The 14,982-nt window shown below is 44.8% G+C and overlaps 1 protein-coding gene across 1 annotated transcript in view; it reads right to left on the minus strand.

Moving 5' to 3' along the window:
• Sdk1 (sidekick cell adhesion molecule 1) overlaps positions 1-14,982 on the minus strand; it is a 961,631-nt gene that overhangs the window by 388,130 nt on the left and 558,519 nt on the right. The window contains exon 5 of the mRNA XM_050163182.1: positions 13,221-13,354. Coding sequence (XP_050019139.1) covers positions 13,221-13,354 — 134 coding nt within the window. The remainder of the gene's footprint in view (positions 1-13,220; positions 13,355-14,982) is intronic.

The following is a 14,982-nucleotide window of genomic DNA, read 5'->3' on the forward strand; positions in this document are numbered from 1 at the left end:
GACTTATAAGACGAAACCCAGCTCAAATTTTTATGTTCTATAAAATTACATAAACTGATATCCCAAGTTCCCCCTGCCAGACCTGTCTAGACAAAGAGCAGAGTGCACGGACAGCTGGGCCATGAGTCTAATGTTCCTTCCTCTTAGCATCTCTGCTAAATACAGCACCACAGGAAGCTGGGAGAGCTGGGAACTGATTAGTGCTAAGAGTCTATTCCCGAAGATGGTAAAAGGTGAGAGGGCCCGGGCAGTGTAATGACCCCAGTAACAAAGACGACAGGGACTCCAGCAGATCTGCTCATTAGAACACACAGCTACATGTGCCCATAAACTTCTGGCACTTACTATTTTTAGCATAAATCCCATTTCTGTCCATCTAACATAAATCCCAACTCTGTCCGTCTCACACACAGAACGTTCTTGGGAAAAACGAGGGTTCAGTACTGGCTTTGGCTTTGGCCGTAGACTTCAGAACATTGGGAAACAGCTATTCTCTGTAACAGACACTTCGCCTGATCTCTCTGAAGTTTGATTTAGTGTTCTCAGCCACACTGTAAAGATCTGCGGCTTTAATTACCTGCAGTAATCGCCATCTATAAGGGCCCAAAGAGAGTCATTTACAGTGATCAGTCATAAAACATTATGACTGAGCAGTAAATGTGGGAGCTGACTGTCACGAAGAGGTGACCACTGTTAGGCAGCATGTGCTAATGCAGGGGCCAGCTGAGAAAGTCCAGCGTGGTTCCTAAAGTCAAAGGCAATTCTGCAGCATAAATGAGTAAAATACCGAAAGTGTCTTTGGAGAAAGACAGACCTGGGTTCAAATCTCCACTACCAAGTGAACTGTGCAGGCCCATGAAAGTTATTTATTCCTTTGATTGCTTCCTCCCCTGTAAAATGAGGGTGATACTGACCTTGTTACTTCTTGATTCCCCTCCCCCAGTAGAGATTCATGGGGGTCACTTCAATGTTTTTAATAGGACATAATATTTGCATATTGTATACACCGTAGATATTCAATAAATGGCTACTTTTACTACTGCTACCATAGTATGCTTTTAGTAAACTTTGGGACAAATCACATTTCCCATCCTTATTTGTGTGATAAAAGCTAGAGTTACCTGGTGAGACATTAGACTACCATAATGGTTAAACCAGAGTATCCAGCAGGGCATGGTGATGCACACTTTGAATCCCAGTACTTGGGCCAGCCTGGGCTACACAGAGAGACACTGTCTCACAGCCTCCCGCCATCCACCTGGCAAAAATACTGAGTGCCAACTTAGAATCACCCAGAAGACACACCTCTAAGCACAGATATGGTCTATGAGGGGTTATCTAGATTGTGTTCACTGAGGTGGGGAGATCCACCCTAGACATGGGTGGCTCCATCCTCTAGGCTAAGATCCTGGACTACATAAAAAAGGAGAAAACAAGCTGAACCCCAGCATTCATCTCTCTTGGTGTCTTGATGGTGGAAGCTCTGTGACCTTGCTGCCTCATGTTCTTGTCACCACTCCATCCCTGCTGAACCCTTGAGTTGTCAATCAAAATCAAGCCCACCCCCCATAAGGCGCTTTTGTCGGGTATTTTATGTCAGCAATGAGAGTAGTAACATACATGTCCTCAACGCAAACAGCGCACTGTTACTAAAGCCATTGGTTCCACTCCGTGTGTCCCTCAGAAAATCATATGTTCCCGCTTTTCTGAAAGATGAGGTGTCAAAGGACAAGTTAATCCAACAAATAAATCTGGATTTAGAAAATCCCAAAACTCCCCAGTATGAAAAATGTCAACAGGTGTTTCTTAATTAGTAGCCGTGGAACACTGAACTCAGTCATAAGAAGAAACATACTGGGGATGTCTGAGTAGAACAGAAAAAGAACCTACTAAATCCTACACCAGCGAGCTAACCAGTATTACTATTTGTATGTGACTATCGAGTAAAGATAGTTTTTTCCCGGGAAAATCACATTTGTGACTAACTGCTCGCTCTGTGATCTCTTCCTGGATTGCCACCGTGACTGACTGCAGTTAGGGGTTCCCCAGACAAGACACAGGATGGGGCTATGCTAGAGCTGACAGGGCGACTTTAAGAAAACTCAGCTTCCTAACCCCCTGCTTCGTATCCCCCTAGAACATTCGTATCCTTTTAAAGTTTATTCTTGTTTTTTATTCCGGTGGATGTGTATGAACATGCAAGAATCTACGCACAGCACACTTAGACAGATGCCCACGGGAGCTAGGGGGTGTTAGGTCCCTCAGAGCTTGAGTTATAGGTGGGTGGGAGTCACCTGACTTAGCTGCTGGGAACCAAAGACAGGTTCTCTAAAGAAGTAGTGCATGCTCTCAACGGCTGAGCACCTATCTTCCCAGCCCCCCACATTTCCTGTCTTTTCTTACTGGTAATGAAGGCGAGGACGCCGTAGGGTCTACCACATGCAATGGACGGGAGCAGGGAAGCGTGGGTGAGCTACAATGCTGGGGCTTTCCCTAGAGTGTGAGTTTTGAAATACGATTCCTTCGTAGTCAAGTCTACAATCGAATTAACTTTAGGCCCCTGTCAGCTAACTTCAGAAAAGTTAAAAAAAAATCAGACCCCAGAGTCAAGGGCAAATACTACTAGGGCAACTTCAAGTTCCAGCCCTAAAACTGGCACCATTAGGGGACTCCCACGCTGACATATCTATGTATGCTCATTTAAAGTGGCGCATTTAACAAGAGGGCAGAGGGAAGACGGTTTGCGGGAGTTATTAAAGCTGAGCTTTGTGGAGGAGTTCGTGAAAAATCTGATTAGGCAAATCAGCACCAGATGGTAATCCGTGCCCTTAAATACTCAGCCCATAATTGGCAGAAGTAAATGAATACTTAAGGCCTGTTTACTGATTCCAACTGGGCAGGGCGGCTTGGTGAGCAAATTCTCCTGAGCGCTCACTCACTGAGAACAGGTACCTGAGATGCGTGTCCATGCTGGGAGCTAGGAGTGCCACAAGCATCCTTATTAGAGATCCCTGGGATGGAGCGCATCTTCCTTTATCTCCTCCACAGTATCAAAGGCACCGTTGCCAACAATAACTGCTAAACTGGCTTGCCTCAAAAGGACAAAGACTTGAGTTTGACCCACATAAAAGCCAGACATGGCAATGCATGCCTGGAATCCCAATGCCAGGGAGGCAGAGAGGAAATGACCTCTGGGGCTTGCTGGCCAAACAACCTAGCAGAATTGGTGAGGTCCGGGTTTAGTTGAAGACCCTGGCTTACAAAGGGTGGAGGGGTATCAAGGAAGACGTCCAACTTCAACCTCTGGTCTCCACATGAGCATGTATACATGTGCAGGAATGCACATACAGACACACACCCACAGACAGACAGACAGACAGACAGACACACACACACACACACAGAACCCCGTTTCCAGTTTCACATCCACTTTACCCGTAAGCCTAGCCTAAGTTTGCTGTCGTTTCAAATGCACTTTGCTATGGCATTCCAGGGTGCCAGGTTGATCTCACAGCCGAGTGTGCATAGCTAGCACACTGCTGTCACACAGACCCGGTGTTCAGTGGGAGGGGTGTGGCCTCCATCTTCACAAAGCAATGCCAGGCTCTCAAAGGTGCAGGTGGAGCAGGGCTCTCAGAGAATCCTAGCGGGAGGGTAGGCAGGTAGTGCTCCCCGCCTGGGTCTCATGACCCAGGACATATATATGGTCTTCTTCATAGGAGTCACTAGGTCGTGGGGAGGAGTCATACAGACATTGTCTCATCCTCAGCCTCCCACTGAGCAGTCTCTTGACTGGGTCAGTAACTTTGTGACTGTGCCAACAATTTTGTGATTGAGTCAGTGATCGTGAGACCAGGTCAGTGATCTTATGCCTGCATAAATGATCTGGCACTTGGTCAGTGTGGTAGAGTGGCAGTTTGCATGGGAATGGCCCCCATAGGGTCACATATCTGAGTGTTTAGTCATTACAGAATGGTGGTGCTTGACAGGGATTAGGAGGCGTGGTCTTGTTGCGGTAGGTGTGGCCTTGCTGAAGGAAGAGTGGCACTGGAGGTGGACTTTTGGGTTTCAAATGCTCAAGCCAGGCCCAGTATCTCTCACTCTTCCAGCTGCTTGCCAATCCAGATGCAGAACTCTCAGTTACCTCCCTGGCACTCTGTCTGCCTGCATGCTGCCCTGTTCTCTGCCATGATGATAATGAACTGAACTCTGAAAATGCAATCCCCAACTAAATGCTTCCCTCTATAAGACTTGCCGTGGTCATGGTGTCTCTTCACAGCTAAAGAACACTGACTAAGACTATCACTGACCTTAGGATGGCCCAGCCACCTTATGATTGTGTGAGTGCCCTTGGGAACTGGGTCCCAAGCTCTTCTCTCAAAGTCTTGGTCTTCTAGCCTGTGAAAAGGAGTTGACTATGGACTCCAAGGGAGCTAATGGGAGAGAATGGACATAAGAGCACGTCTATATGGTGTTCAAAGGATGCCTTCACTTTTACTTTACCAAGTCCCTGGAGAACTATTTAATAGTTTGGAGAAACTCCAAATCTGCAGACACCCCAGAACAATATTTTACTCTTTGGTCACCTGAAATCATTCTGTAAAATCGTGTGTCTTTTCCTCATTTTACATCTAAAATGTCTTGTCATAAAATGTAAAAGAATGCAAATATAATTTTCAGTGTGTTTTAGCATGCTGGCATATTTTAATAAAATCAGACTCCTTCAACACTCTTTTCTATGTAGTCAATGGAATCTAAATATTTGATGGGCCATGTTCAAAGATGGCATACATCCACCAGCCATTTCAAAGCACACAGTCCAGTTCCCATCCTACACAGGGTTCTTACAGCATTTCCTGATCACCTTCTGGAGTTGATATTTCCATCCTTTTCTTCCAACTCTTATCCTAATTTGTTATATTTACTGACCCAAAGTATTTTATTGATCGTTCATCACAGCCATTTAAGTAGTATAGATGTGAATTTAAATTTCACTCAGGGACCATATGATCTTGGAAAGAAAAAAAAAAGCAAAAAGCAAACCAAATCTCTTCTCTCACACTGAGTTACTGATATGCTTATTCCTAACTTTCAATCAAAAAAAGTGTATCACAGGGGCTGGGGAATTGGCTTGGAAGTAAAGAGCATATAGTGATAGTGTTCTTCCCGTGTGTGTGTGTGTGTGTGTGGACAGAGAGAGAGAGAGAGAGAGAGAGAGAGAGAGAGAGAGAGAGAGAGAGAGAGTATGTTCATGTGTGTTTGTGCTTGTGAAAGTCAGAGGCAGAGGTCAAATAGGTGTTGCTCATCAGGAGATAGGTCTCGCTTGTTTTTTGAAGCAGGGTCTCTGATTGGTCTAGAGCTCACCAATTCCGCTGATTGGCAGGCCAGAGAACAATAGTGGTTCTCCTGTCTCCATTTCCCTAGTGCTGTGATTACGCACACACGACACCATGCTCAGCTTTTTACGTGGATGCTGGGGATCTGAACTCAAGCCCTCAAGCTCACTGACAAGCACTTTATCATCTGAGTCGAGTCCCCAAGTCCCAAGTATTGTCAATGAAACGTGAAGTCGGTTTCTACCTTCTCTTCTTTGGTGGTGGCAGTGAAGGTAGGGCTAGGATGTGCATTTAGGGCATCATACATGCTAGGTAACTGTTCTATCACTGAGCTACAGTCCTAGCTTTCAAGGTCTTTCTGTTGATATTGAAGTGTTGGCGAATATCATAGCCTACTCTCATATTTTAATTTCATTCACCAATCCATCATCTCATCTATCTGTCCACTCATTCACCCATCCATCCGTTTATCTATCCATCCATTCATCTGCCTACCCACCCACCCACTCACCTTCCATCCATCCAGCTATCCTTCCATCCAACTATCCACTCATCCACCCATCTGCCCATGCATCTATCCACCTCTTCATCCATCTATCCAGTCACCCACTCAGCATACATCCATCCACTCGCCCACTCACTACCCAACCTTCCGCCTATCCACCCACTTCCCACCCATCCTTCTGTGCCATGTGGGGATCAGAAACAAAATATTTAAGTTGTCGTTTTTACTTGCATTTTAGCTGAAAACATAAGCAGAATACTGTGTGCTAACAGTAGTGATCATAGAGACTGAATCCTTTAGTTGGGTGACCTGAAGCCAAACTCTGCAAATTACCCCAAGCAACCATGTGGCAAGCAAGCAGACAGGATGTCCTCGCAGGTCTGTGTGTTTCTGGGCCTTTGCAATAGGCTACACTTTCACTTTTGCTGGGGATTCGTGGACGTGTGCATTTTGTTTTAACTGAAAGAATTCTCATAGCATGAAGAGTGGATAGAAAATTATTTCTGGGAAAAAACCACAGCTTTGGGGTACCTGGGATGCTAGCACAGAGGTCATGCTGAAATTGAAGGTCACATTCACAGGGAATACCCACGTGCCATAAGCATTTGACCAAACAATCCGATATTATCAAGACCAGGCAAGGTAAGGGCGTCCATTTACAAAGTGCTCACTGTCTCAGGATGAGACATGCTGAGGTGCTATGGGGAAGATGACAGGAGAGCAGTGCGGTGCGGAATGAAGCTTCCAGGATCAGCGAGAACCCTGAGGACCCATCCTTCCCTTCGTATCAGTGAACGTTGTAGCTAATGACTGAATATGTAGTCCTATACTAGGGGTAGTTGTTCACGGCTTTTGTCTTTTCTCACGTGGTCTCACGGAGGGAGCCCAGGCTAGCCTTGCATTCACTATGTAGCTGAGGATGACCTTGAACACCCTATCCTTTTCCTCTCCCTCCTGAGCACTAGGATCATAGGTACTTTACTACCAGACTCAGTCTATGTGGTACTGGGGATCAAACCTGGGGCTCAGTGTATGCTGGGTAAGCACTGTCCCAACTGAGCGACATCTTCAACACTCAGAGCTGCTACTCCTCCTCCTCTGTTTTACTTTCTTCTTAAGTATGTATGTGTTTGTGTGTCTGCATCCGTGGGTGTGCATGTGAGTGCAGGTGACATGTGGAGACCACAGAGGGCACTGGATCCCCTGGAACTGGGGTGAACAGGCAGTTGTAAGCTGTCAGACATGGGTACCCGAACAGAACCCAGGTCCTCTGTGAGAGAGAGCAGTAAGTGCTCTTAGCTGCTGAGTCATCTCTCCAGCCCACCATGACTTCTTCCTTTATAGAATGTCTAGAAAAGGACTCTGGAGACCTAATCTTAGATTGGTTCTGCCCACTATTACAAGGGTAGGTCTTGGTTCTGCCTACCAGCACCTGCCAGAGAGTGGGTCAGCATTTTCTGGGCAGGGCAAGCATGGTACCTAACTAGCTATGACTTCAAGACACAGAACATATCCTACTTATGTTTCTGAGAATTCTGGCAATGAAGCATCACGCGCCCTACAGAGCTGCAGCTAGATTCTCAGCGGCTCGGCCAGGATGGAAGACCCAATGTCCCCACATTGGTTTGGAGAGTCTCTTTTCAAATGCTTCCTATTGCTTTAGGAAGCCAACCCATGCCAGAGTCCATTCAAAGACTTACACCTGCTCCCTTTCATCCTTTTAATATTAAAAGCATGGGGAAAATAAGATAGGATTTCATCCGGGCACACAAAAGCCTGTGTTTATAGGGCAGTCCTCTCGGATGACTGTGCAAAGACATTATTCCCGGGAACCCGCTTTCAACTCCTAACCATCTATGAGGGCTGCAGTTAAATTAGCATGACAGAGGACAAAAGAATGTTAAGTGGGCCTCAGAATTAAAAGCCGGGTTTGTCAGCCTGAAGGAGGATCAGCTAAAATGATAGGCTATCTGGAAATGATGTTTGAAGAGAAGACATTAAAATGAAAGAGGTGAAGAAAGCAGGAAGGGGAGAGGCAGTCATTTCTGCTCTAATCTAAACTCCATCCCTCGCGGAGAATCTCATTACACTGGACATTTTGAATATTGGGTCAGAAGTGATGATGTGTCTAAAGTCCGTACGACGGCTTTTAAACAATGATTGATTAATCACTGTGCAGAACCCTTCCTACCTCCTAACGGTGGAAGAGACTCCCGTTCACATATTAATTCAGTGGGGAAGAGCCAATACGCAGAAGTTAACTTGATGTAAACTTTTCAAAACGAAAGGGCAAAGCAGGCTGACAGGTTTATAAAACTTGCCTAGGACTAAACTCGAAATAGAAATGTCTACTTCCAGGTAAGTCCAGCCTATTCTGGTTTTGGGTGGGCACCTGAGCTGTGGGCGCTAGCTATGAAAGATTTACATGGAATGCTTCCCTGTGCCACCTAGGTCCTTATCATCTGGTGGCTTAGGTAATGTTAGAATATCAAAGCAAGTCTGCCCCAGCTAGGCAGTAAGGCTGCTCTGGGAGCCAGAACAGAGTGACCAGACTCTCTCCTTCCAGACTGGCCCATGCCACACTATCTTCCCAACAATACACAAGGGGAGAGATGTCGATGCCTACTATTGCCATCCACTAAACAGGCATGGCACAGCATGTGGTGCCATTAGGGGACCATGTTTCAACTCTCACAGTCCATGCATCTTAAAAGTTTATTTTATCCATACACAGTTACCTTTTGCTTCCCATAAACTTCATGTGCAGCCAAAATACCAGCCACTGAACACTGGGAGATGGTTTGATTGGTAAAATACTTGCCTTCCAAGCATGAGGATCTGGCTTCAGATCCAGCATAACCCACATAAAAAGCCAAGCATGGGGACAGTCTCTGTAACCCCAGTGCTGGGCAGGCAGACAAGCAGATTCATGGAACATACTGGCCAGCAGGCCCAGCCAATTGCTGATTTCCAGTTCAGTTTAGAACCCCGTCTCTAAAAATAAGATAGGAGCAACTGAGGATGACAACCACCTACGGCCTCTATGTATACACAAGAATATCACACACACACACACACACACACACACACACACACACACACACACATCCTGGAAACGTCTCTTGCTAGTAGGTGTCAGCACATTTAGGCTCAGAGGCAAGGTTAGCCCTGCTCCTCCCTCTATTTCTACATTATAGTGAAGGAGAGCTGGGAGCTATGATAATTCAGTTTTTAACTAATTGGAGTACAATATATCCAGAATTTATTTCCCAGCACTGGACCAAGCTGGTCACAGCCACTACACCGAGGTCTTTATTCTCTAGACAAAAGTAGGGAAACCATCTATATTCACCAAATACTAGTTGGCTGAAATCCTTTTTGGTTCTTTTGGAACACTGGCTAGCAGCTTTTTGTTTCTTAAATTGTCAAGCTTCTCACAAAAGCCCACCTCAGAAGAACACAATGCAGACATCCGAGGCTGTAGACACAGCATCCGTTATGCTGCTGTACGGGGGCCGGCAGAGATGAAGACATCCTAGAGACAGGAAGGCCAGACCAGAGTGGGAACCCCTAGCAGTGTGGCCGGAAGCCCAGACAATGATGGCTCAACAGTGGGGGTGGTGGGAACCACATCTTGACCAGGACTGCTTGGATGTTCATATCCTTGACCCTTCTATTAAATCAATCTTCAATCTTACTCCAGGGCACCCCAAAGGTGAACTTGGGGAGATGGGGGTCTTTGTCCCTCTTTCCAATGTGGCCACAAAGGACAAATATCATTTTTCTGTTTTACATAATTAATTTGATTTTTTAAAATTGGCATATTGAGGATGGGGGGACTAAATCTGGCTTAAAACCCAGGCTATGACCCCCCAACTTCAATAAGAATGTGAATGGCTCTTGGGAATGCCTTATTCCATGAGGAATCCAGGTGTGGGTGATGAGTCTGCCTACCAGGCTTCAAGCCCTCATGGGAGGCGACACGCCCATCCTAAGATGTAGCTCCCACCTACAAGGCACCACGCGACACACCGGCAGCCACACTTAAGCATATAATCCTTGAGGGGTTTGTAGATTTATCAAGACTTCTGATCTTTAGAGGTTTTCCAAATAGAACTTCTACTGGGAAAATGCATAATTGGTACCATTTAACATTTAGCTAAGTTTGATGTGTCAGGGGAAGAAGGTTCGCCTAAGAATTAAAACAAGACCGGTTCTTCCACCTCCTCCCTTCCCACACCATATCTGGTTTTGATAAAAAGTGAAGACTACATAAGGGAACAGAATGCAGGGTCTTACCTAACATACATAAGTTTTCAGTACCAATCTCATTATAGCTCAACTTTAAGTGTTTTACCCGATGCCAATGAAAAGATAAAATTCTGCAAGGGAACGAGATGTGAGTGGTTTAATTATAATATTTATGAGTGGCTTCTTATATACTTTTTGGTTGGGATAGCGCTGAAATTATTGCAAAAATTTTACATATTCCAATTATCTACCACCACGGCATTGCATTCAGAAAGGACTTTGAAAATACACTGTAATAGTTCTCTTCTCTACCTCAGGTCAGAATAGCCCATTGGACGCCAGCGTGCTAACCATTTTGTAGCTCTGGGAATAGGAGTATTGTGTGAACCAGAATTTCTTAAGGAATCATTTCCCCACTTCTTCTAACAGGCGAAGGCTGATTTCCTTGGTTCTGAACCAGAATGGCACTCTCTTTGGCCATCATTATCCTATTTATATCACAATCGAGTGCTAAATCAGATTTGCTGAACAGAATAAATGCCTCTAGTTATAAAACTTGGCAATCATTAATGATAATCATGAGCTCTTTGGTAATACAATCTCTGTCCCTTGTTATTGCTGCTGAAAACGTCTTGGTCAGTCATGTTCACTTCTCCTGTGGCTCTTGACAAAGGCAGTTCTTTCAATAGCAGAGTGTCACACAAGGGGAGTGTGATGCTCCAGCTAATCAATGTGCATTAAAAGGCCCGACTAATCCTCGGTCTGCCTGGTATGTGATCTGGGGAGGAGAACTCAGGTCCTCAGAATTAAGGAGGCTCTCTGGGGCCAGAGGAATGGCTCAGTCAGTAAAGTGCTTGTTTGGCAAGCATAGGGTCCTTAATTTTATTGCTTAGGACCCACGTCTAAAGTTTGGGCACAGAAACAGGATCTACAATGCACAGTGCTGAGAAGGTGGCAATGGGTAGATCCCTGGGGATCACCAGCTAGCACGCAAGTCTACCTGAACTAACAACTGAGAAAACCTGCCTTAAAAAAAAAAAAAGGAGAAAGGGGGTAGAGACATCGCTCAGTGGGTAAGAGTACTTTCTGCATTATCAGGAGGATCCGAGTTCCAAATTCTAGTACCCACGTGAAAAGCTGGATTCTGGCCGGACTTATCACACACACACACACACAGAGACATACACATAGACACAGACATACACACACATACAGACACACAGACAGACACGTTTAATCCCAGCACTTGGAAGGCAGAGGCAGGCAGATCTCTTTGAGTTTGTTTGTAGACATCCTGGTTTACATAGTGAATTCCTGGATGGACAGGGCTACATGGAGATTCTGTCTCAAAACAGAAACAATAACAAAAACTAGTGTTGTAAAGTGTGTCTGTAGCCCCGTTCACTGTGGAGGGTGCAGACCAGAGGATGGCTGGAACTCTCTGGCTGCCAATCAAGCTTCAGGTTCAATAGAATACGGTCAAGAGCGACAGAACAGAACACTGATGTCCTCCTCTATCCACTACATTTATGATTATAGAAACATGCACATAACCCCCCCACAAGTGTGCATGCACCATATACGCTGCATACACTTGTATGCATTCATGTGAATACACACGCAACATGTTTTTAAAAGGTGGGGAGTAACTGAAGAAGATACCTGGCCTTCACACTGTGTGCAGAGATGTGTATGACACGCACGCACGCACATACACACAATTAAGAATGAAGAGAGGTGATGGTAGAATCAGCCACACAGATCCCTTGTCAGGATGTCAAGAGTATATGAGAACGTACCCTCTCAATCCCCTCAAACCGACACCCAGTGCTTACGGCAGACATCTCCCCTGTGCATTCTGTCCCTTCTAGCAAAGCAGTTGTTCTGAGATCCCAGGCGAAGCAAACTCTACAGTTCATCCCACACACTTCACAAAGCTCAAACAGAAAACCACTTCCTGCAAGCCTCCAAGCGTATTCAGGAAAAGATAAAATCCATGTATAAACGCCTGTATGTCAAGAAGATGAATCCACAGATACCTTACGCCCATGTGCCAGGATGGCACTCTGACATTCATCTCCCAAGACTCTTCACCACTGACATTTTCTCAAATGTTTTATTCCATGAAAGGAGACACTGCCAACATGTGAGGACATACCATTGACACGTATGTTGGAAGCTGGTATAGCTCAGTTAATACTTGGGGTTATTTTTACTATTCTTTGAAATTAACTTTTTCATAGTAAAGCTTCAAAGTCCAAATATTTAAAGGTTTTCTTCAAACTAGAGTTTCCCTGGAGAAATTGAATCTATAACTGCAACCGTGTGTATGCAGTCGTGTTGAGAGAAAATGAACAGATTATGCTTAGACACCGCCTATAAAATTCCGAGGCAGTGTCTATAAATTGTCTGAATTGGATTAGTGCTCACTTGGTAATAGGCAGGCCATGGGTTTGTAATCCTTCTGCCTCAGCCTCCTGATTAGGGGATGATAAGCGTGGCAGATAGATCTACCTTTTAAAATTCTGCTATTTTTCAAAATCCATGCATGATTGTTAGTGTGTGTGTGTGTGTGTGTGTGTGTGTGTGTGTGTGTGTGTGAGTAAAACTTCTGGACATCAGTACTGTCCTTCTCCCACAGGCCTGGGGATTGATCTTAGGTAGTTAGGTCACCACCAGGCTTCAAGCTCTTCACTCACAGAGCCATCTTGCTGGTCCCCCAAATGGCTAATTTAAACACAGCTGTATATGTGAATTTTCTTTTCCTCAAGGATGTTATTCTTAGGTTAACAGAATATAACCTACATTTTAGTCTCAAATAAGACCCAGTCTGAAAAAGTTGTTAAAACAGTGATATTGGCAGTGAACAAAAAAGAACAAACTTTTCTTTAAGTCTGTAAAACAAGTAAGATCTTGGGTGAAAAATATAAAATTCCTGTCCCCTGAAAATCATTCAAAGAAATCAATCTCCCTGAAGCCCTTCGAACTATCAACAATGGATCAATACAAAGCCATAAACCATATCAGAGAAAGACAATGCAGTGCACAATGTCCCATCACACAGCGGTTATTAATTACATACAGCAAGCATCTCTTTCAGGACCAGCAGGTGGATTATCAAAACTCACTTGCTATGCTCAGGTGGATGAACGGGCTTGTCTTGTTCTCTCCATTCCTCTCGTTCACAGCCTGCACGTAGTAAGCCCCGGAGTCACTTGCTTTTGTAGCAAGGATCACAAGCTGATTCTCCAATGTGATGGCTCTGTTTCAGAGACAATACACAGTATTAAGGCCACTTAGGGGAATGCAACAGAAAATTAGTTCATCGAGTCAACAATATAGTAATAAAGACCTAAACATGGGCTGGGATGATGGCTCAATTACTAAAGTACTTGTCTTGAAAGCTTGAGAGTCTGAGTCCAACTCCCAGAGGCCATGTGAAAAAGCTGACTATGTCATGCTTACAATCCCAGTAATGAGGAGGCAGAGATGAGCAGACCCTTGGGGCTCATGGGCCAGTCAGCTGCATAGTTCGAATGAGAATGGTCTTCACAGGCTCACATGTTGGAATGCTGGGTCCCCAGTGGGTGGAACTATCTGAAATAGGTTAGGAGGTGTGGCCTTGCTGGAGAAGGTGTGTAACTGGGGGGTGGGTTTTGAGGTTTCAAAAGTCCACAGCATTCCTAGTTGCCCACTCCCCTCTTTTTCTCTGCCTGTGGTGGTTGTCTTAACATGTAAGCTCTTGGCCACTGCTCCAGCTCTATGCCTGCCTGCCATGATAGTCACTGACTCAAGGTCTAAACTTATAAGCAAGTCCCAGTTAAACTCTTTATCAGTTGCCTTTGCCATAGTGTTCTGCCACAGCAATAAAAAATTAAATTAGACACCAATCTGTCCTATTTGGTAACTGTTAGGCCAGTGAAAGATCTTGTCTCAAAATACAATGGTGTGGGAGAATTGTCTGTATTCTGTCAATTATGTTATAAATAAACACTGATTGGCCAGGCAGGAAATATAGGCGGGAAAACCAGACAGGAAGTAGAAATGATGTAATGAGAACAGGAGAATTGTGGGAAGGAGGAAGTTGATTCCTCCCACTCCTGCACAGACCACTGAAGCAGCAAGATGTGATCTGCCCCACTGAAAAAAAGGTACTGAGCCACATGGCTAACATAGATCAGAAAAATGGGTTAATCAAGATATGAGAGTTAGTCAGTGAGAGGCTAGAGCTAATGAGCCAATCAGCTTTATAACTTATAGAGATCTATGTGTGATTTTTTGGGGGGCTAAACAGCTGGGGGTACCCGGCAGGACAAAAACCCCAACAACAAGCAGGCCTGGCCCTCCATTGTTATGATACAAGAAGGGGTAGAGCCTGAGAAATGATAACTGAAGTTGACCTTTGGCCTTCACAGGAATGTGCACACACCTGCATACTATACCCCCTGCAACCACTCAAAAAAACATAAAAAGAAGAAATAAATAGACAAAAATCAACATGTGAACCCCCCACCCAAAAAAATAAAGAGAAGTACTGTAGGCAATGGTCTTGTACCTTGTAAAGAATTGTCACTTGTATTGGTTTAATAAAACGCTGATTGGCCAGTAGCCAGGCAGGAAGCATAGGCGGGGTAACAAGAATAGGAGACTTCCAGGGAAGAGGAAATGCTCAGCCTGCAGTTGTCACCCAGACACAGAGGAAGCAAGATGATAATGCTTCACTGATAAAAGGTAACAAGCCGTGTGGTTAACACAGACAAGAATTATGGGTTAATGTAAGATGTAAGAGTTACTTAATAAGAAGCCTAAGCTATTGGCCAAACAGAGTTGTAATTAATATAGTTTCTATGTTATTATTCGGGTCTGGGCAGCTGGGAAAAGAACAAATAA

This window comes from Alexandromys fortis, unplaced genomic scaffold, assembly GCF_014885135.2.
Source record: "Alexandromys fortis isolate MF-2015 unplaced genomic scaffold, M_Fortis_MF-2015_v1.1 scaffold_144, whole genome shotgun sequence".
NCBI classification, from domain to species: domain Eukaryota; kingdom Metazoa; phylum Chordata; class Mammalia; order Rodentia; family Cricetidae; genus Alexandromys; species Alexandromys fortis.